General features: G+C 42.3%; 2 protein-coding genes across 6 annotated transcripts in view; one reads left to right on the top strand and one right to left on the bottom strand.

Moving 5' to 3' along the window:
- Positions 1–1,571, top strand: part of stat1a (signal transducer and activator of transcription 1a) — a 13,705-nt gene extending 12,134 nt beyond the window's left edge. Inside the window, exons 23-25 of the mRNA XM_028979547.1 lie at positions 399–471; positions 624–662; positions 760–1,571. Of these exons, the coding sequence (XP_028835380.1) occupies positions 399–471; positions 624–662; positions 760–777 (130 nt within the window). The 3' untranslated portion in view covers positions 778–1,571. The remainder of the gene's footprint in view (positions 1–398; positions 472–623; positions 663–759) is intronic.
- glsa (glutaminase a) lies at positions 988–21,409 on the bottom strand. Of its 5 annotated transcripts, none has more exons than XM_028979548.1 (18): positions 20,975–21,408; positions 16,106–16,202; positions 15,284–15,402; positions 14,480–14,609; positions 14,318–14,397; positions 13,372–13,535; positions 12,040–12,098; positions 9,038–9,070; positions 8,888–8,946; positions 8,605–8,671; positions 8,469–8,519; positions 8,151–8,327; positions 7,409–7,540; positions 5,930–6,022; positions 3,929–3,990; positions 3,585–3,661; positions 3,352–3,415; positions 988–2,548 (listed from the first exon to the last, which is right to left on the bottom strand). In XM_028979548.1, the coding sequence occupies exons 1-18, from the start codon at positions 21,220–21,222 to the stop codon at positions 2,401–2,403; spliced, it is 1,860 nt and encodes a 619-aa protein (XP_028835381.1). In that variant the 5' UTR covers positions 21,223–21,408; the 3' UTR covers positions 988–2,400. The 5 variants fall into 5 exon arrangements, with proteins under 5 accessions (XP_028835381.1, XP_028835385.1, XP_028835384.1 ...); XM_028979549.1 differs by having other exon boundaries at positions 2,401–2,548; positions 16,106–16,196; positions 20,975–21,409; XM_028979550.1 differs by lacking the exons at positions 988–2,548; positions 3,352–3,415; positions 3,585–3,661; positions 3,929–3,990 and adding an exon at positions 4,371–5,586 and having other exon boundaries at positions 20,975–21,409.
- Between the last annotated feature and the right edge of the window lie 199 nt (positions 21,410–21,608).

A 21,608-nucleotide genomic window follows, 5' to 3' on the forward strand; every position in this document is an offset into this window, starting at 1 on the left:
ATCAAAGTAGCTGATGAATATTCATAATCAGTTTTAAATGCTAGTATAAAATTTCAACTTATCCACAGTCCACTTTTGAATGAGTTTTTAAGTGCCATTTGGATCTTGGCATTTCCTGCTGATTTCCTGTCTGATTCACTGCTAAATGCTACTAGTTCATCACAGTCAGCTCTTAAGATTAGTGTGATTTACATACCTTTGCAAATTCAACACACACAGTACCTTAGTCATGTTTGATTAAAATGATTACTTTCTAACACATCTCTAAATAATCAAATCTTTGCAGAGAAACCCTCTTCCATCATCACCCATTGCACCCATACATCATTCTCTCTGCACATCAATCATGTATTTTTGGACTTTTGGAATCATCATATGTTATGCTGGTCTGCTTTCAGCACCCTGTCTCAGCTGCAGGAACACATAATGCCGTTGTCTCCAGAGGTATATGGGGAGCTGGAGCGCGCACTGGTACGTACTGCTGGCATTTCAGATATCATAATGAATTCTGTCAGATCAGGGAAATTAATGCATTCCTTATTATTTTGGCATTTATTAATGGTTATTTATGGATTATGTGAGCATTAAAATCTTTAAAAAATGTTTATCTGTATTTGGTTTAGCCACCGAACTTCCCACGTTTAATAGACATGGACTTGGAGGTAAACTCTCTTTAACTTGCCACTGGTGTTTTCTGCTTTGAATTAATAGAATCTGCAAGAAATAATTAACATTTTAGAATTATCTTTTTTTTTCCAGAATCAAATAATGGAATGAATGATATCCTACAACCTGCATGGCCATATACTGTTTCCACCACGAACGTGGATCATAGCTTACCCACTGGATCCTTACCACTAAAGGTGCAGGAAAGACTGTTTCATTGTAAAAGATATCATTCGTTTGAGAGCATCTTAATATAGGCTCATTAAATATAAAACTTTCAGGAGTTTTATAACTTATATTATTTTAATAGAAGGAGTAAAACCTTTTTAATGCTTTATTTTCTCTTTAATTAGTGAAATAAATAGTTCCATTGCCAGCCACATACTTACACATATACATAAACAGAGTAGCTAGCACTGGGAAAAGGAGAAAAAAAACATTGAAAATACATTCAGGATGGGTGGTTTTCATACTGGCATTCCACCTTGTAATTTACAAATAATTTAGAGATGAAACTCCTGTAGCATTAACAGATCAAATGCCATCAGTTTGGACAAATCACTTAATTACAGCAACTAGTGTATATAGGCCTACTGAATTACACTGAGTTTTTATTTCAAAACTAGTGTATTGTTTCGTCCCCTGAACCTCATATCTCTTTTAACAAGTACCACATTCACTCACACATACATACAAATATATTCATTTTAACAAAACTCACAACTTACTCACAAGTAAGTTTCTTCCCCCTAAAAGACAATCAGTGTGCTTTTACCTTGTTACCAGTGTTCATTTATACTGTGTCCTTCCACCATGGTATTTTTCAGTACTTAAAACAGTTTAAGCTGTCTAACTGAAGCACTTACTATGCCAAGTGCCACTCCAATAAAATATGCTGAATTTTTGACCTGTGTTTTCAAGCCTCATTCCTGAGCTTGTCTGAACAACACCAGACATGTATTCAGTCATGGTCCAATCAGCAGCTACACAAAACAGGGCCTGCATTATAACATGATCAAAAACAGTACAAGCTTGGAATAATAATAATGTTTGTTATGCCGCTTGCCTCTAGAACTACCTGTCAGGTAAACCAATCACATTCTCAACTTCTGCTGGTGCTCATAGGTACCACTGTGCTGGACAAAATAACTAATACAAATGCAAACAAAGAGACAAATTATAAACATTGCAACAAGTTTAAAAAGTTGATATACAGCAATACTAATAAAGGAATAATAAATAAGAGTCATCATTGATATTTCACATGAATCTTGCTGCCAGTCTTCTTAAGAAGTAGATCCCCATTTGTTCTTGTGCTATTCAACCTGCCAACAGGATGCTTCTCCTAAGATAAAACAGCATTTCTACTATATATTCTACTATAACAGTTGTTCTGTTTTTTTAGGTTTGGGGTTTTTAGTACAGGAATATACAGTGTATGTTATAATTACGTTTGTATATCTATATATACAGATATATCAGTGGGTTTCTCACGGGTGCGAAAAAACATCATTTTGGTCTACATTAATAGCACAAGGTGGGTGATTCTACACAAGAGTAAAGCCGAAAGCATCACAGTAAAACAGTAAAACATTTTGTTTGTTTGTAAAATACAACAATGGTTATAGAATGTCAAGATTTCACTACCAACATGTATACGACCAGTGAGACAATGGGAATAACGGTCACACACACTAGCGAAGAAGTTGGGATGATTGAATGTTGAGGTCGCTCTTACAGCATCCCGTCCAGGTTTTTCTCTGCAGTCTCCTTGCTATCTGTGGTCTCCTGAGGACTGTACTTATTGTGATAGTCCTGAAGGATTGTCACTACATCATGGTGACCAAAATGCACGGCTTCGTCCATAGGCGTGTTGCCCCACCTGATGATAAATTGGGGGGACAAGAAAAACCCTGAAACTGTGTATAATTGACACCTTCCTGTCAGTTTGATAAAAATCACAATAAAATATTGGAGAGAAGTTTCCCAAATTTTTCACCAGCAGTAGCAGCAGATCACTAGCAGGAGCAGATCAGCAGGCCTTGTCTCTGGCATGTAACCAAACAAACATGGCTCCAAGATACCAGGTTTGGCAAGAGAATTTTACTGTTATTCTTATGACTGATCTTAAGTATGGGCAAGATTTGTAAACCCCCAAATTATTCTAATATATAAATACATTGCAATCGAGATTTTTATATATATATATATATATATATATATATATATGTGTGTGTGTGTGTGTGTGTGTGTGTGTGTGTGTGTGTGTGTGTGTGTGTGTGTGTGTGTGTGTGTGTGTGTGTGTGTGTATATATCATAAATTAAACAGAATATTGAATCACGTTCCCTCAACGTGTAGCTCAATAACAGAGTGCATGCTTCGCATGTATGAGGTCCCGGGTACCATCCCCTGCATCTCCACAAGTTTTGGGGCAGTGGTGACCTAGCGGTTAAGGAAGCGGACCCTTAATCAGAAGGTTTCCGGTTCGAATCCCGATCCACCAAGTACCGTCCCCCACACTGCTCCCCAGGTGCCTATCATGGCTGCCCACTGCTCATCAAGGGTTAAAAGCAGAGGATATTTTATGTTGCATCACCGTGTGCTGTGCTGCAGTGTTTCACAATGACAATCACTTCACCTTGAGAAAAGAATGTTTTTTTTTTTTGGTCTGGGCTCATGCTCACCGGTCTCTGGGCACAGGGTTCACCTTGCAAGCCTCCAGAAGGAACCTCACTACTTCAGCATGACCTGTAAAATGAGAGCCAGCAGGTAGAAATCTCTTTCAGACATACTGGGTGTAAGATCATAAATCAGATGACTGGCACCCTAGCCAGATGTCTCCACAATATCCACTGTTGTTCTGAGAAAAATGTAAAGTCACTGAATGTTAAATGTCAGATGACCTGCAGTTTCATACCTTCAGCAGCAGCTACATGCAGCGCAGTCCTGGAGTCATAGTCCCTCTGTTCCATGTCCATAGAGGACAGAGCAAACCTACAGAGAACGAGACACAGTCCAGTCACTACTGCAGCCCAAGATGAGCTCTATAATCACCACATGCCTGAGCAGAAATCAAAGCGGGATGTTAAACGGGCTCCTGAGAATATGCATGGGTGTGTGTAGGTGCAGGCAGGAACTGTGTGTGTGGGAGGACATGCTGATACATTTTTGATCAGTTGCACTTGCATGTCATCACATACCCACACACAGACGCAGCTGAGCTGGGTGGGCTGATAAAAGTGGAAAACAAGATGTTATTACCTTCTCAGAGCAGAAACGTCTCCGGTGTAGGCTGCAAAAAGCAGGTTGATGACTGATTTGACCTGAAAAAGAGGAAAGGAGTTGTTTTGGCAGAGACCCACTGAGATTTGGGCATGCAACAACCACTTTCTGTGAACTAGACTTCCGGAAAAAACCCAGCTGATAGACCACTTGTACATGAGAATGTAATGACAAATTTTCACATGGTTAACATAAGTTAAAGCAAGATTTACCAGATTATATATACACAGACTTAAATATATTCTGCAACTTTTTTTTAACTAAACCCTTCAATAGCGTGTCTGCAATGTAACGGATGTAGTTTTATGCATTGCACAAGACGCAAATGTGAAAAAAACATCCTTAGTTGTTAGACAATGCCAACTTTTTTGAAGGATCTTTTCATGAGAAAAAATGAATGGAGGAAACCAAGCTAAACAAATCTATATAAAATCAATATACATTTATTAAACATAAACAACAAAAATGCATGTGTCAACAGCAAAAACAAACTGCAGCAAAATAAAAGTTCAGAATGACAATCATGTAAAGCTTTACAATGCAAACAGCCAAATAAGCCTGAACGTCACTATTCAGGATAATGACATTTTCCAACATTTCTAAGCGTATGCCATTTAGAGTCAATGGTTTCAAGAAGTTTCCATTTTCAACACACAACACTGCACATTCAAACCAAGCAAAGAGAAAATGGAATATAAAACAAAACATGTAATATATATCCTGTAAACAACACATATTGCTGTTTTTATGTGAAAGGCCCTTATGGCATGTAAAGTAAGAAATTAAGGGAAGAATACCATGTGGTTCAAGATTCTTTCTTTCAATTAGTGGTAACAATACCAATATGAACTCAGTCCAGTATTCATGAACAGCATACATTTATGCTGAGTGGACAGTTACAGAGTCTTCTGTCTTTAAATGCGGGACCCTGTTTAAAAGGTTGTTTTGTATGATATATTAAGGCCTTAAAGTTCTTCTATTTGGTTTAAAAACAGGATGACATGACAGTAAAAATGTGTGCTACATTTCAACGGGACATGCTTATATTAGACATGAGACAAAATTTCACATTTTATTCTTACATGAAATATGGGCATCGAGGGACACCAATTTGAGCAGTTTTTGGTAGACATAGGTAGATAATTAATTGTCGATTTGATTTGTGTGATGTGAATCGTTTTCAGAATGCATCTCATGCCTACCATGCACACACAGACACCTAAAACAAATGCCACAAAACAAGCCACAATAACTTATCCTTCCCTGTTGCATACTTAAAATTCTTAAAAATTGGCTTTTATTAGGCAACATTTTGATAGAATTTATTTGTTTTGAATTAAGTTACATAATAAAACTGAGCAAAACAAAAAGAGACTTTCAAAATCTAAACTTGTGTGTGTGAGACTTCCTCCTTCAAGGTACAATAAGGTCAAAACAAGAGCACAGCAGGATGTGAGGGTGGTGGATTGAAGTGAGTGGTCCTTCTCCAGCGCCGGTCACTGCTGCTTCATCCTATAGACTACAGTGGTGGAGAGGTCACTGTCCACCTCAGCGGGTGACACCTTTTTCCACACTGAGTCATTAAGAGCTAACTCTTGCTGCAGGCTCTTGTAATCCAGGGGTCCAATTGGTTGCTGCTGTTTTGAGCATGGTAGATAAGATATTAGTTTATTTTTATATTTAACACAATTCCTGGACACCTCTGCTGCATGTGTGCGTCTGTACATGAATAAAAACCCATCATGTGACGGCAATAGCCTAGCATTCACTGTATTCTGGATGATTTTCTGAAGCGCATTACCACTCTCCTACAGAGGGAGGCGCCCAAGCTTAAAAACAAGGCAAGCTTGATTTCCCACAGAAGATCACCCAAAAGATCACCAAGCCCCAAAATGAGCCCACATCTCTCGGCTAGAGCTGAAAAGTGAGCACATTCATGTGATGATGGTTTAGGGACTGAGGTGGAGCTGTGCAACTCACCCGCTGGTCTCCACCCTCCCTGCGAGGGTCCAGTTTCTTGGCAAAGTGTCTGAGATTGTCGTAATTGTGAAAGTTGCAAAGCTGTACCAGGTCCTGTGGAGAAAGGGGGAGAACAGACTGAGCGGAAGTACAAAAAAAACCAAAAAAAAAAAAACCTCTTTGGCTGTTCGGTAAGGAACTGCTGCAATGGCAGGCGGACCACAGTGTTGTGTAAAAAAGGAAACAATAAACCACAGACGAAACTAAAGAAAGACGAAGAGAGCCTGAGGAAAGAAGAAAAAGGGGGAGTCGTGTCTCTTTTTATTGCTTATTGTATTTCAAACGAGCTTGTTTCTGGCACAAACAAGCAGCGGGTGAGAGACAGGGTACCCCCAGAATTTAAATGTAAGACTTTTTAAGACCTTTTCATGTCCACTTTAAAATAAATTTATGACCAACGCCGCACCTTTCATAGCATATGAAGGAAATAATCGAAAATCATGCTTCGTGATATAAGCACTTTTGTTGTCTCCCACGTGAAAAAGTAGCCACGATTTCAGAGTCAGGGAACATTCTATTAAAAACACCACCAATGAACTGATTGGAGGTATACGAGTGGTGTTCTGATACACGTTGGCATTGACCCGCAAAGTATACAGCCTGACTGATGTGCCTGTAGCGGTATATTGCTGGTGCTAGCCAAGGAGGTTAACTGCACAGAGGAGGCCGTGGTGTTTGATATTGGTGCCGGCCTCAAACGAACTTCCATAAATGCCATGTGTTCTGCACTCTTCATATGGGAGTCCAACGCCATACGCCCCACGGTTCCTAGTTTAAATGTTTTTCAGGGAAAGTGTCTCCCACACATTCCCTGGCACTGGTTGAACCCTGTCATAGTTGCCGTGGTGTACCCATAAGGGATTAAATCGACATTTGCCCACTGCTCACTGACGAGCCTAAATTTACTACAAATATCAACGACGATGTCTTTTGACTTGATTTTGACTTTGACTTACATTTACATTTACAGCATTTATCAGACGCCCTTATCCAGAGCGACTTACAATCAGTAGTTACAGGGACAGTCTCCCTGGAGCAATTTAGGGTTAAGTGTCTTGCTCAGGGACACAATGGTAGTAAGTGGGATTCGAACCCGGGTCTTCTGGTTCATAGGCGAGTGTGTTACCCACTAGGCTACTACCACCCTATTGGCTTGACTTGATTTCGCTGCGCGCGCACTCTGATGGAGCAAGGACCAGTAGCGAAGTGGCTGCCTGCTCCGGAGTTGCGCGCTGCGCGGCATGGCAGTCGGCAGACTACTGTAATGACACTAGTATCATTAGCATAGCTTCTTGGCATTCAGCATTCAGAAACAGTTGGATTTTTTTTTCTATTGCGTGAACGGTTCAAGAGTTATGGTGATTTAAAAAAAAATCTCTGGCTGCTATTGCGAAACGAACTAAACTTCAAGTCCTGGAGAGAAGTGCAAAATGTACTTACCGTGCAGAACTGTATACCCCGCACACTGTTCCCCAGCTTGTCCAGCGGCGGAGACCAACACATGATGCCCATCACATTTGGCACCACCAGCAGAATACCCCCGGCCACTCCAGATTTAGCTGGAAGGCCCACCTGTAAACACACAGTGACGCATTAACATCATTATTCTATATCTCGCTGTGGATAACTATGTTAATAGAGTTCTAACACAGTAACATTAAAAAGACGAGTAATAAGAACATCAATATTAAACAGCTTGAACTAATAGAATGATAACATTAAAGGTCCCAGGACATGAAAATTCCACTTTGTGAGATTATTTAACATTAATACGAGTACCCCTAGTCTGTCTATAGTCCTGCAGTGGCTAGAAATGCTGATAGGTATAGCATTTTTTTCAGAGAGTGGCAGCTCAGACATCCGGATCTGGAATGCAGCCCTTTATGTTGTCATAAGGAGAAAGGTATCCTCCCGTTTCTCATGCTTTGTCCGCCCAGAGAGTTTCTCACCCCTCCCCTAAAACATTATGTCCACAAACCATCATGGCTTCCAAACGTGCAAAGTATTTCTGAAATCTCATTGTGTGACTGGCTAAAAGTGGCTGTAATTCTGCACCAAGGCTGAATTTTGGACAGAGACTTCAGATACATACAACTAAGATAGATACAACTAAGACTGATATAAAAACAAATAAAAAAAAAGTAATGGGACCTTTAATTAAGAGAGAGAAAATGAGACTTACATGAAAGGCAAACTGGCCGGAGAAGTCGTACATGCCACAGGAATGCATGAGACTCAGCGTGTTCTGCACAGCCTCTGGATTCAGCACACGCTCACCTGTGATTGGGCAGAAGCCACCGTTTGCCAGGGTGGCTGCCATAACACTGGCGCTCTCACATGTCACCTCAATAGAGCAGAGCTTAACACACACAAACACACACACACATTAGAACTTACACACTACAAAACATACACATGTACTGCATTGCACTGTTTCTGCAAAGTGTTTTTGATACAGTTACAGGAATAGAACTCAGATTTAACAGGAGCTGCAGCTGACCTGGAAGTAGAGGTCCAGGATAGCGGTCATATCAGTTCCCTCTGGGAAGCACTGCAGCAGGGAAATAAAGATGTTTTACTAACTAAGTTGAGATCACATGTTTTTTTGGCAGAGAGAGAGAGACGGAGAACATCACCTTCTTCTCTTTCAGGTAATAGCCAATGGCAAAATTTCGGTCTCCTGACATTCGCTCTGATTGGAATCTGTAAAAGACAACGAGTCGTCACTCATGGTAGTGCTCCATCCCAACGTCTCATCTTGGCTTGGAATAGAAAGTCCTCAGCAAAACGTGAACAATGCCCTGCAAGTAACTATAAGTGGTATACATACCTCCACCATATATTTATTATTTGATAAGTATATGCTGTTAATGCAGTAACTACATGGGTTATATTGACAGGAACAGAAAATGCACTTACGTGGCATTACTGAAACCCACATATTCATTCCCAGCCAGCTTTTTCATGAAGTTCATCACCTGGAGAGAAAACAACACGCATTGTACAAATTTTTTTTTGCCGTGTAGATGAATAATTGCCCTGAACAATGCGATTCTCAGTTTGACTTACATAGTCGAACTTCTCTGCATTACCTGCTCCCTGCTGAAAGACAGAAGCAGCGGTGTGAAAAAAAAACCACAGCCCATCTTGATGCGCAGTAAAAATCAGTAATGTGTAACTTTAATCAAACTCCAAATCATTCTACCTGTAATATTATTCAAAAAATAACATTATCATACATTGACAAAATATCACTGACAGTAAATAAGCAGAAAGTTATCTAATAAAACAGCAGTTAGTAGTAAATTGTAGAAAAGAAAAGAAAAAAAATCACATCAATCATTTGCATCAAGCATTTTGTATTGGATCGGATTTGAGTTAAATGGGGTTTTGTGGTATAGAAAGGGCATGACAATTCAAGAATGGGCCTTTTCTGTACAGAATGGAAGAACATGGTGGGATGAATACTGGATCGCTGGATCCAATCAATTCTTTGTAAGAATTTCTCGGAAAAAAGCCAAATCAAATTAAAACATATGAATACTGAACAATATGTGACCACAATAAATTAAATACTGGAGTGGGTGTGCATGTTCATTCTGCTTGATCTGTTTAACATTGTAGGAGGTCTTCTAGTGACCAATGAAATAGCTTTTTCTTTTTATAATTACATACTAGGGGACAGGGGTACAAAAATAGGCACACAGGCACGAAAATGCTCTCACTATGAGGAGCTACATAAAGCAAAACTGTTAGGGATATAACCAGAAAGAGTAGATGAACTATTATAAAATATACATTTTTAATGCACTGGTCACAGTATGAGTTGCATGAGTAAATGATGTGCTGTGAAGGGCAATTTCACTCTGTGACACTAGGGGGCGTTGATAGCGTACACTCAGCATACAGAAAGTATGCAAAACTATAACAGAGGGAATAAACGTGTATGTGTGTTATTAGGAATCTATGCAAATGATTAGTGGTAGAGGGGAAAAAATCAATTATTATCACTACTAAAGCAGATCATACCTAATTTATTCCAATCATTTGCAGAATGAGAATGGATTTATTATGCATTAAGTGAAGCTTGGCTCTAAAAAGTCATTCCTGATTAATTCAATGGGGGAAAAAAATTATTGAAAGAAAAAAAAATTACCAACGTCATTGACCTGTTGCAGTGGTCATAATTTTCCCATAGATCCTATTGCTGTAAAATATACAACATATAAGCCACAAAAAAGCCTTGAAAACATTACACATTTCCATGTATTTATTCCAAGGGCGTCTCAGTCTGGAGAAAGACATCATGCAGTGTTTTAGATAAACAACAGTCAGGGGCAACTGACCCCTTAACCCAGGGTTTACAAGGGTGTCAGTGAGGATAGCATGGTCCCCATTGGGTACAACAGTGTTCATATAAGATTATTCAAATATGTAAGCCCCATTATAAATGTGTTAATGGTTTGCTCTTAAAATGAGGGTAGAACAAATAACTTTTTTTCTAGAACTCTTGTCTTTTCTGTTACAACCATGTATTTTTTTTTGTTGCACAGACGCAAATAACCCACTGACTGTCCTGCTCCATAGGTAGTTGAAAATGTGTAGCCCCCCATAATGGAGCTCCCAGAGTTTAGACTGTGGATGAAGGGAGAGAAAGAGAAGAAAGAAAGGTGGTACAGCAGACAAACTGCACTTCAACTCGATGCTAAATGCAACCACTGCCTGGCCACAGTACAAGGACCTGCTGTTTTATTCATGGCGAAACTCTGGAGATTGACATGAGTGACCCCATGGTGCCTGCCTTAAACCGGATTTAGCTATACAGACATGTACTAAGGCGAAGGTCCGATGTAAAATATTTATCACAAACGTTCGTTGTCTGTAGCCCTTGCCAATTGTCAAAGCTATATATTACAAGCCCTGCTATTATTTAAGAACAAGAAGTCCAGATATTGTGGCCAAGCATCGAATATAATATGATTTTTTCCCCTATTTTTTCCCAGCAGGGCTCGTTTAAACAACAAATTCATTTAAGTTGAATGTCCAGAAACATCTGTCATTATAACAAGAAATGTTCTAGTTGTAAGATTTTTTTTGTTTTAAAAGGAAGCATCAATGATTATTATTTAAGTCGCATTGTTATACAGTTTTGATTAAGGAGACACCACTTGCTGGAGCTGCCAGATTGTGAAAATGCCAACAAGGTGCAAGTAGTAAATATGCAAGTCTCTAAAATCTGAAGGATAGAAGGACTGATTTCAGTACACTGAGGACATAACATGCTAATCAATCATATAATATATAATCTGAATATATATATATAATCTGAATAATGAAAATTATTTTGTATAATAATGCTATATGTGAAACATTATGAATTCAATATAACTAAAATGCATGTTATAATAACACATGAAAAAGACGTAATAAAGAACTCTCTTGTTATAATGACAAAGTGAGTAAGCTATTTTTTCCATCCCGGCCGATTGGCATTTCCCAAGAAAATCATTCCTCCTCACTGCCACACAAATTTCACCTGGACCTGGACAGCATAAATCTGAATTTTAAGTGTACAGTACACTGCCCCAGCAAATCTGAAGTTAAATGGCTCGGCCAAGGATAAAAAATGATTCAGTACTTAATCCCCCCAACGTCCCATCCCCCACTGCCTGACTCAGGCTATTAACTCTGGCCATTAGTTGTGTGGACTTCCGCTCTGGCAGATGTAGAGTAACAGCCCAGGATATACCCTTCACCTCCACAATCACCGGCCCTGCCTCGCGTTGCTGCTGCACAACCAATCGCTGGGAGTACACTGATAAATCCCTTTCCCGATGCTTATTCATAACCTCGATCACCTGGCAACGGCGCCCGTAATCTGGCCTAAAATCCTTCCCCACTGAACTACCCTGTTCCTTTTCATGCACACAACAGAACACAGCACTGCAAGGTTAGGTTTAGTTTAGTTTGGGTCCACAAACAGTGGTTGAATACTACTTCATTTACACGACTGTCTAAAACTGCAGTTTTTCATGACACACACAGGCAGATGGGAAGTGAAAGGCTTTTACCTTTAAAAGAGAGGTACACACAATAGCTCCAGCGTTAACCATTGGATTGTGGGGTTTATCTGTCAAAAAAATGATGAACAGTAGAAATGTATTAGTCATTACTTAATAACAAACAGACTGGCTTGTGGATTTGTGGCTCAGCTTGAAGATTATTGTTGGGCATTAGGACCCTTTTAGGCAATTTAAAATCTTGGTAATAGATCCAGTTAAATGTACACAGGTATTCATTTAGCTGAAAATCAGTAAAATAACAACAGGCCAATTCTCACAAGAAAAAAAATAGATGAAAGCAAATAAATAAAGAAAAATGTACGACTAGACTGCCACCATTCCTCCTACTCCTTTCCAGCAGTGGTGGCCTAGTGGGTAAGAAAGTGGCCCCGTAATCACAAGGATTCCAGTTCAAATCCTGAACTGCCATGGTGCCACAGAGAAATGCACTGTCCCCACACACTGCTCCCCGGGTGCCTGTCATGCTGAGGACACATTTGTGCACATTTGTGCTATCTTTTTTTGTGGGGGATGTCAACTGTAGGGCTTGTCATACCCCCTTGAGACATACTGTATGTGAATTTCTGCTATATAAGAAATAAATGTTGTTGTTAAACATGCTGTTGCTCAGGGACACAATGGTAGTAAGTGGGGTTTGAACCTGTGACTTTGTGGTCTTCGGGTTCACAGACGAGTGTCTTGCCCACGCCTGGTAACTCCTATACTTCTATTGTATGTGTCTCTACATTCACTAATTACATGTTCAGTCAGTGGTTGTCCTGGGGCAGAGGTTGGAATAATGGGTAAGGAAGGGTTGTCTGTTCGAATCGCAACACCAAGGTGCCATTGAGCAAAGAATCCACACACACTGCTGTTAAATGCAGAGGACACATTTTGTTGTGTGCAACATGTGCTGTGCTGCAGTCATTTCAAATGTACTTCACTTTCATAGTCCTGCTGGAGGAACACATTGTTCTTTAGGGACTCAAGTGAAGTAGCGGAAACTGTCAATGAGTGAAATGACTTACATTTATTCGGCTGGACAACATGAGACTAGAGTTGGAGCTAAAGATAAACCTGAGTGGACTGTCACCAACGGGGTCATTAACATTTCATAGCACTGCCATGGCAACAAAGAGAGGCGTATTAGAGGAGAAGCAAGAACATCTCCTGTCCAGTGGATATCGCATGCACAACGTGCACAAACTGAGCAATGTGATAATAAAATGATGACATTTTAAGAGAGGAGCACTAATCAGAAGGTCAATTCCGTACACACTAGCACCCCTCAAACAATGTAATGATAAAATAAGAGCCAATTTGATTATAGCAAATTCTCACCGTCCTCGTTCAGGAAGAGCTTGTTGAAGCGCAAACCGCTGGGCTCCTTTCCGATGAAGCGGTGCACGTATTCGGTGCCGTGGTCGTGCACGGCAATGGAGTATTTCAACGGTTTCACACACGACTGAAGGCAGAACGGGACTTTGGTGTCTCCCACTGTGTGTCTGCAGAGCCAACAGATTAACATTTGACTGTGTGCAGGCTTAGACGGGTCTAATGTGCTGCAGCCCAGCACATTAAAACCAGAATAAATACTCCTTCTCCACTTTCTCAGAGCCTCAATATTGCACAGGCAAAAAAAATACATCGAGGAGTATATGGCTATTATCATACCCTCAAAAGATCTTCGTGGCACAGATCTATGAGTGCTTAGCACTTAAAATAAATAATTCCTCTTTATTGAACTGATGTTTTAAGTGACACTAATCTGATACTGATACTTGACCGGATAATGAATGGTGTTACTTAGCAACATCATCATGCTTGAAGCTAAATCTAGTCATCTCACAGCCTTTGGCCTCTACCCCTGCAACCAAAGCACACAAGGGCCAGTTTGTATCTCAAAATGTGTTAAATTATACCATAATCAGCTGTGCAAAAATACTACGATTTTGGATAGCATTTTATATACAGTGGGTACGGAAAGTATTCAGACCCCCTTAAATTTTTCACTCTTTGTTGTATTGCAGCCATTTGCTAAAATATTTTTTTCCTCATTAATGTACACACACCATGTTAACAAAAACACATACATTAACAAATAAACTTAAATGATTTTTAAATTATCTGAACTTAAATTATTTTAGCGAATGGCTGCAAAATAACAAAGAGTAAAACATTTAAGGGGGTCTGTATATAATGGCAATAAGTGCTCTAATGTCAGTCATCGAAAAACATCCCAGATTTAGGGCCACCATTAAACTGATATAGGCTTGACCATCTATACCTTTGTCCATCCACAGTGCACAAGGACACCGCCCAAAGATCAGAACTGAACTTGGCCAGCTGTGGAATGTAGTCAGCCACCTGTAGAGCATGGCAAAGACAAGTTCAAGACAAGTACAAGGCCATCAAAAGGCCAAACAAAATCACGGCCAATATCACCTACCTGGCCTCCAGACAGCTTTTTGGCACTTTCATAAATCTCGTCAATGTGGGAGGTAAATGACTGGAAGTCAGGGATGACAAACTTCTTCCGGAAAGCCTGTGTGAGCAACACTATGTTGCTCTGGACACACCTAAAAAGAGGAGGAAAGAGACATAATAATCAACACTCAACCAATGAACCAATTCATTAAAATTAATTAAATCTAATCTAATTAAAGTAGAAAGTAATATAATCTGCTTTGAGTGTGTTGAAGGATTTTAATGTGTCACTCAGAGGCAGAGAGTCACCTGAAATAATGTCACCATCTACTCTGTCGCTTCCTGCACAGTTTATAAAAATTCTTTCAAAATATCGACACTACCTGAATTACCTGTGTATTGAACAAAAGCATTCCAGCCACCCAATCAGAATTGGTCATTTAGTCAGCTCATTATACAGACATTTATAAAACCTGAGACCTCGTAACTGCTTGATGTAAAGTCGGATATGCTGCCACTGCAATGATAACAGTACGGCCTACACTGCTGTTCTTCCGTGGCCACCAGTTTGAGCCTAATGGGCTGATTCATTAATCTGCTCCCTAATGGGCCAGCCCGACAGACAGATCAGGCTCAGATGTAGTTAGGCATTAAAATCCCATCCACATCCATCAATCCCAAGCCAGTCCACCCACCGGTGCCAATGACAGGAGAACGGCATGCCACCTAATGTGTTCTGAAGTACTGGAGCACCAACCAGTCAAGGCTTTACATCCATAAATGCCCTACTACATACTGTATATATGAGATACAAACAAATGCCTACTTCTTAAAGAGGTGACGGTCCAGTGCTCCATCTGAAGTGGTCTTCAGAGTGACTTTCAGCATCTCCATGCATTCCTTCAGTCTGGGGTCACCTGTTCGCAACCCAGTGGCTTTCAGAGCCTGCCAAAGAATCACGGGGGGTCACACAGGACATTTTAAAACACGGCTCTGTCACTTAGACCTACGGCTACTGTACCACCTTACAGTCATGGGGAAAACAAACCCACACAGAAACGTAACCAAAGATAAACAAGGGATACCCTTCTATTTTAATAACCTACACATTATGTGGTGCTTTCACGTCTACAAAGAGTATAAGAGGTTTATGAGGATGTGTTGTGTGAGAGCGTGCTGACGTGTGTGAGATAAAGTCATCATTGTGCTGGGAAAATCAAACTGCCTTTGATTCTCCAAGAGGAAATAAATGACACTGAATAAAATAAATGATGCCGATAGCAGGCGTGCAAGGGGAGGAGAGCGAGCCATCGCTTCCAGATGTTCCAGATATTGTCGGATTGTCAGATCACATCACAAGCCCATCAGCATATTCGCATATTCGTCAAATGCTCTCTCTGAGCAGCCGTGGTGTAACAAAATACATAATGTGCAATAGAATAAATGAAGTGTAACCTACTGGTAAGGTAGGATGAGGAAGGTTGGTATACGAAAATCTATGGATCAAGTGTGATGTTCAGCTCCGACCCACCAGAATTTGAGTTTTTTGTGAAAATCTGATCATTAACAGGCTCAATTTGTAGATCAGGTTCACTTGATTGACGGGAAAGAAAAGAATGAAACGCACAACACGAGCAAAGAGCCTCACCGTGGTGAATTTGTGAGCAGGTATCTTTTCCTGGCCTTCGGCGATGGTGTAGAAGAGCAGGTCCTCCAGGCTGGGCAGGATCCCTGCCTTCCTTCTCCTGTGGAGCAGAAGAAAGGAGAAGCGGGGTGAGAAGTCGGGGGTCTGCACTGCAGCAGCAGGGTAGGGGGTCAGCAGCAGGACTTTCATATCCTATAATACTGGCTCGGCTATTCAGCAGAACAGATTTAAACACTGCTCACAAAAAAATCGAACCGAAAATCAATATGAATATTTTTCAAGAGAAACAGGTCATTTCAAAAGTTTCAAGGTCATTTTCAAAAGTTAAATTAAATTCACCAGCTTCAATCTGAACTTAAAATAACAAACTACAAATCTTTAGAATTAGCAAAATGTGTGTTGAGCAGTTATAAATCTATTCCGCACAGAGAGAAAAAGTTAGTGTATTAGAAAACACACTTGTAAAAAAAAAAAAAAAGACTCTCAACATGAACATTTTATTAGATACCATGAGGCATATTAGACAGTATTCACACAACGCAATGCATTGTGGGAAAGCAGTCCAGCGCCTTCGTCCCCACTTTGAAGGGGGGTTCACGCGTTCAGCCATCCAGTAAGAACCCAGAGCTGCTGAGACCTCCGCCTTCCACTGCGTTAGTGACTCGCCCGAGCAGCGTGACACTCTGACGTTCTTCCTGGATGGCCGGAAGAAGGAATTCCGGGATACACGCAAAAACGTACGAATAGGAAGTCAAGGGCAGTGGCTTGCAGGGAAACAAGGGATTTGAAGGTAAACAAATTAAAGGAAAGCAGATAGCTGCAAGAGACAAGGAATTTACAGTAAAAAGGTATTTTTATACTTACACACAAACGTAAAAGCAAGCGGATGAACCAACGGGAGAGAAAATATGTGGGGCAAACGAGAGACAAATCAGATTAGATTTTACAGTTAAGGAACTCTGCAAAATAGCACACAGCAATAAACAGCATGCACACATACAAACAGAACAAAACGGATATTTGTTTGTGACAATACTGGGAAGTGCAGGCTAGGAAAAAAAAAAATACATTTACAATTAAAGCATTTGGCAGACGCCCTCATCCAGAGCGACTTACAGCGTGCTTCCATGTTACAATTAATGAAGTGGTCGTTTCTAGAAAAGTTGATTTCTATACTTTAGTCTTTACATTTACAGCTTTTACCAGACGTCCTTATCCAGAGCCAGTAGTCACTAGTAGTTACAGGGACCGTCCCCCTGGAGACACTCGGGTGTCTTACTCAGGGACACGATGGTAGTAAGTGGGGTTTGAACCTGGGTCTTCTGGTCAACAGGCGGGTGTGTTACCCACTAGGCTACTACACCCGTCCAAAAATACTTTTCCCACGTTTAGAAAGCACCAGCAATATATCCAGGTCTGTAAAATATCTAAATGCATCATGATATCAGCTACGTCCACAATAACCTCAGCTGCCGACCTAAATATGATGAGGGGAAAAAAAAAACATTTTTAATAATAATAATATTTCATGAACAGGAATTGGAACACATAGATATCGGTTATAGATATAGATATCGGTTATATATATAGATATTGGATAAACTGGGCTCGGCTGCACACTTTTCCCACTGGTGTGCTTAAACTTTTGGTGCTACAGTGTTAAATGTGCAGGAATGGCCATTCCTGCTGTTGCCACGGGAATCCTGCGCACAGCTCCCGCGGAACGTGATTTAATAGTAAAAAGTAACGGTTCTCTCAACACCAGCAGCTGGAGAGCGGCCAGGGATTCTGCCGTGTTTACCACACGGGGAAAGTAGGGCACAACATTAACACCAGGCCTCGCCCGCCCGCCCGCCCGCCCAGCCGCCCACGCCTAATGAGCATTAATCCTCCCCTGCCCACTGATCCCCGCTAATACAGCACGCCAAAAGTCACTTCCGCTGCCGCATTTTAGGCCGAAAAACGATCCAAACGATCCGAAGCGCCGCCCCCACACACCTGTACTGTGCTGCTCGGCAGGCGCCAACAACCTTGTGTTTTAACACAATGAACATGGTGATTCAGATGATTATCACAAGGTACTAAATGATCATTTTCCCAACCCTCCAGGAGCTGTGAGGGCATCGGATCAGTCCTTCCACCCTCTGTGCACAAGGAAAAAATTTTTTTTGTGATTTCATTGATCTGAATCTTTGGAGCCACGCCCCACTTTCAGCGCATCACCCAATAGAGCTGGCGTAGTGTCTGGTGTCACCAGTGCCAGGCGTGCAGATGACTGACTGGTGACATTTTCCCCCCGGAGAGCGGCAGGTCCGGGCTTCCTACCGCTGTCTTTCTCGCTCTGCATCACGCGTTCCCAGAATGCCAGGGCTGCAGATGCTGACTCACACACCACCGGTGCCCACGTCGCGCACAAACGCTGCGGTTTCAACCCGCAGCCTGGCATCCTTCATTAGAACACGAAGGCAAATTTCACAAAGGACAGAAAAATGGAACGTTTGGCCAGGCTCCGCTGGTCTGATTCCACAGTCCATGCGCGGGTAGGAGCCCGGATGTCGTGGGTAAAAATAGCCTGAGCAAACATTAGGAGAGAACGGCCAGAGACTCGCACCATCCTTCATCCTGGATTTATTCCGACCGCCTGAAAACAAAGGATTCTGGGTGTTTTTTTTTTTTTAAAGCCGTTCCCCTCGCCTCATTAAAACACAAAGCCAGCTGCTGGCACCTCCGGCCTAAATACCGGAGAACACTTATGTGGCGCTGATTAGCCCTCCAGTGCGGACGAGCGGCACTTCACCGCCACGGCATAATGAACTGCGCAACAGCTCATGCGACGGACATTTCCGTATTTACACACAACGTTCGGTAAAGGGCTCGTTTCTGCCGCGCGATGATCTCATTTCCACATGCTGCCGGGACGGTGAGAACGTGCACTGTCCTCAGGGACTCGGGTCGCACCATCCTTTATCTGCTGCCGGGGGATAAAGGATTCTATAATTTAGTCTTTACATTTACAGCTTTTATCAGATGTCCCCTCATCCAGAGCAACTCACAAACAGTATTTACCTGGAGACACTCGGAGACACTCGGGTGTCTTGCTCAGGGACATGATGGCAGTAAGTGGGATTTGAACCGGGGCCTTCTGGTTCGCAGAATCTAGTTTTAAACCTGGAATCCTGGCGGTTTTCCCCTTGTCAGCGTTCATTAGAAGGAAGAAGACATGCGTCCACTGAGTCCATGAGAAGAGCTGCTGCTCACAACAGACTGTGAGGGACAAAATGGCTTCAGCACCAAGATCTCAAATCGATGTGCTTTAAGCGGCACATGCAATGAAGACGAAGAGAAAGCTGTGTCCTGTTAAACTGCGTCCTGTTAAATGTGTCTCCCAGGGGAGCACGCATCTCTGTTCATGTTATATTTGGAGAGAAATAGCAGTTTAATTAGAAACGCAGCAATCGCTTTTTTTGAAAGACATCCGCTCTATCATTCAAATCTTGCTTCTAACTTTAGAACGCTGGGCGTGGCACCTTATCAGAGGTCTGAAAAAGCACTTCTAGACGTGAAAATAGCAAACTGGGCGCACTAAGAGCAGTGTGTGGGCGAGATAAGCTAGACCAGGGCGGTGCGCAGTACCACTAACGCCGCCAGTCTACAGGCCGCTCACTGTGCGTTCATTTTCTGTTTCATTGCAATTGGCTTGTAAATATTTTACGTGAAATTCATCCTCACCAGAAACAATCCAAATACACAGATGGACGATGAAGTGAAGTGAAAGTGATTGTCATGGAGCACACGGTGACACAACGAAATGTGCTTTTAACCATCACCCTTGGTGAGCAGTGGGCAGCCATGACAGGCGCCCGGGGAGCAGTGAGCACTTTGCTCAGTGGCACCTTTGGCGGGTTTGGATTCGAACCAGCAATCTTCTGATTACGGGGCCGCTTCCTTACCCGCTAGGCCACCACTGCCCCGAGAAAAATGAAGTTGATGCGTCTGGATGCTCCTATTTTCAGGGGTGCGTAGAGAGGAAAGGTCCCTTTGGGGTCACAGGTCATGTCTGAGTAGAACCATGGTGGGCTTACAGGGACTGGGCAGTCAGAGCTGCCTTTTGTTCCTGTGATGCGGAGGTGCGAGTCAGTGGAAACGTCCCCGGAGACGCGCGTACGGATTACGGGCGCGGCTGACCTTCAGGAGTCATTGGTTGGAGGGGAAAAAAACGGTAATCTTTTACTCCGGGGACGTGGAGCATATGGGCCAGTGTTGCAGCTCCTCCCCTTGTATTCCACCTCTCCAGTCAGCATTGGCTGGCTTTAGGATCTTTTTCAGGGAATTAAAAAAAATGAAGACTAATATAGTCTTCCGTCGACTCCCAGCAGGAATATTTCTTTATTCTTTGGATGTAAACACGCTCTCAGCTGCGGTGATGAAATAAAACCTAAATCTGCCCTGATGATGTTCCAGAGTTGCACCACAAAATAAATCATTTGAAGGAATAAATTATTCGAAGGAATAGCAAACGCAACCTGTAATAACATAGAAACAAAGGATTTATAACAGGTTCTCCATCCAGTTAACTCTCTAATTAATGAACGGGACCCAGCGGGCCTGGACTGGCCCCTTTTCTGGGACCCCCGACCATAAGGTCACAAGACAGATGGCGACTTGCGGTCAGGTGGCGCCGACGTGGTTTTGCTGCGTGGATTTGATTTTTATTGCATAACCTCGCAGGGACCCCCCACCCCACCCCCACCCACCCACGACGCTAACGTTAGCATGCTAGCCGCTCTATAGACAGACATCCATTACGTTGTAATACTGTAATATCGTAAACGACGAGGGGAGAAGAAGAAAGTGACCGATGACGCTACTCACTTTTCGGCCGAGGCTTCTTTGCCGGCGTCGGTCTGAGCGCGCAGGTATTTGGATCCGTGGGAGAAGCATCGCGGCGCGGGCCACCGGGACCGGAGTCTGGTCGCCGGCCTGACGCGGACACGGGCGGCGCTGAAGCGGCGGTGCGACGCGGCCGGTGACGTCCTGCTGCCGGTAATGCCGGTGAAAGGACGGGCGAGGCTGGACCGAAACAACTCCTGTAGCATCAGCGGGCACCTGAACTGTAACATCTCAATCCCGTCAGGCGAACCGATGGAAATGGCTTTTTTTATTATAATTTTTTTTAGTTGTTTGTTTTAAATCACGAATATTTCTGCCCGCCGCCGACGTCTGAATTATCTACGGAACGAGACCTCCCCGCCGTTCCTCGGGTGTGCAGTATTTCAGCGACTTATCACGACGTCGCCGGTCAGTGGACAAAACCCCGGCGCAGATGTCCTGCTCCGCCACCTGATTGGCTGTCCGGGTTCCACCGAGCCCCTCCGATTGGTCGTCGCGCAAGACAGCAGTGCATTCGAGAAGTACAACTCCAACGTTTTTTTCCGTATTGCGTCACGTGGTGTAAAACCAACATTCGATTGGTTAACACGTCACAGTGCGCAAAGAATAAACGTAA

The sequence above is a fragment of the Denticeps clupeoides genome, chromosome 5 (assembly GCF_900700375.1).
Source record: "Denticeps clupeoides chromosome 5, fDenClu1.1, whole genome shotgun sequence".
NCBI classification, from domain to species: domain Eukaryota; kingdom Metazoa; phylum Chordata; class Actinopteri; order Clupeiformes; family Denticipitidae; genus Denticeps; species Denticeps clupeoides.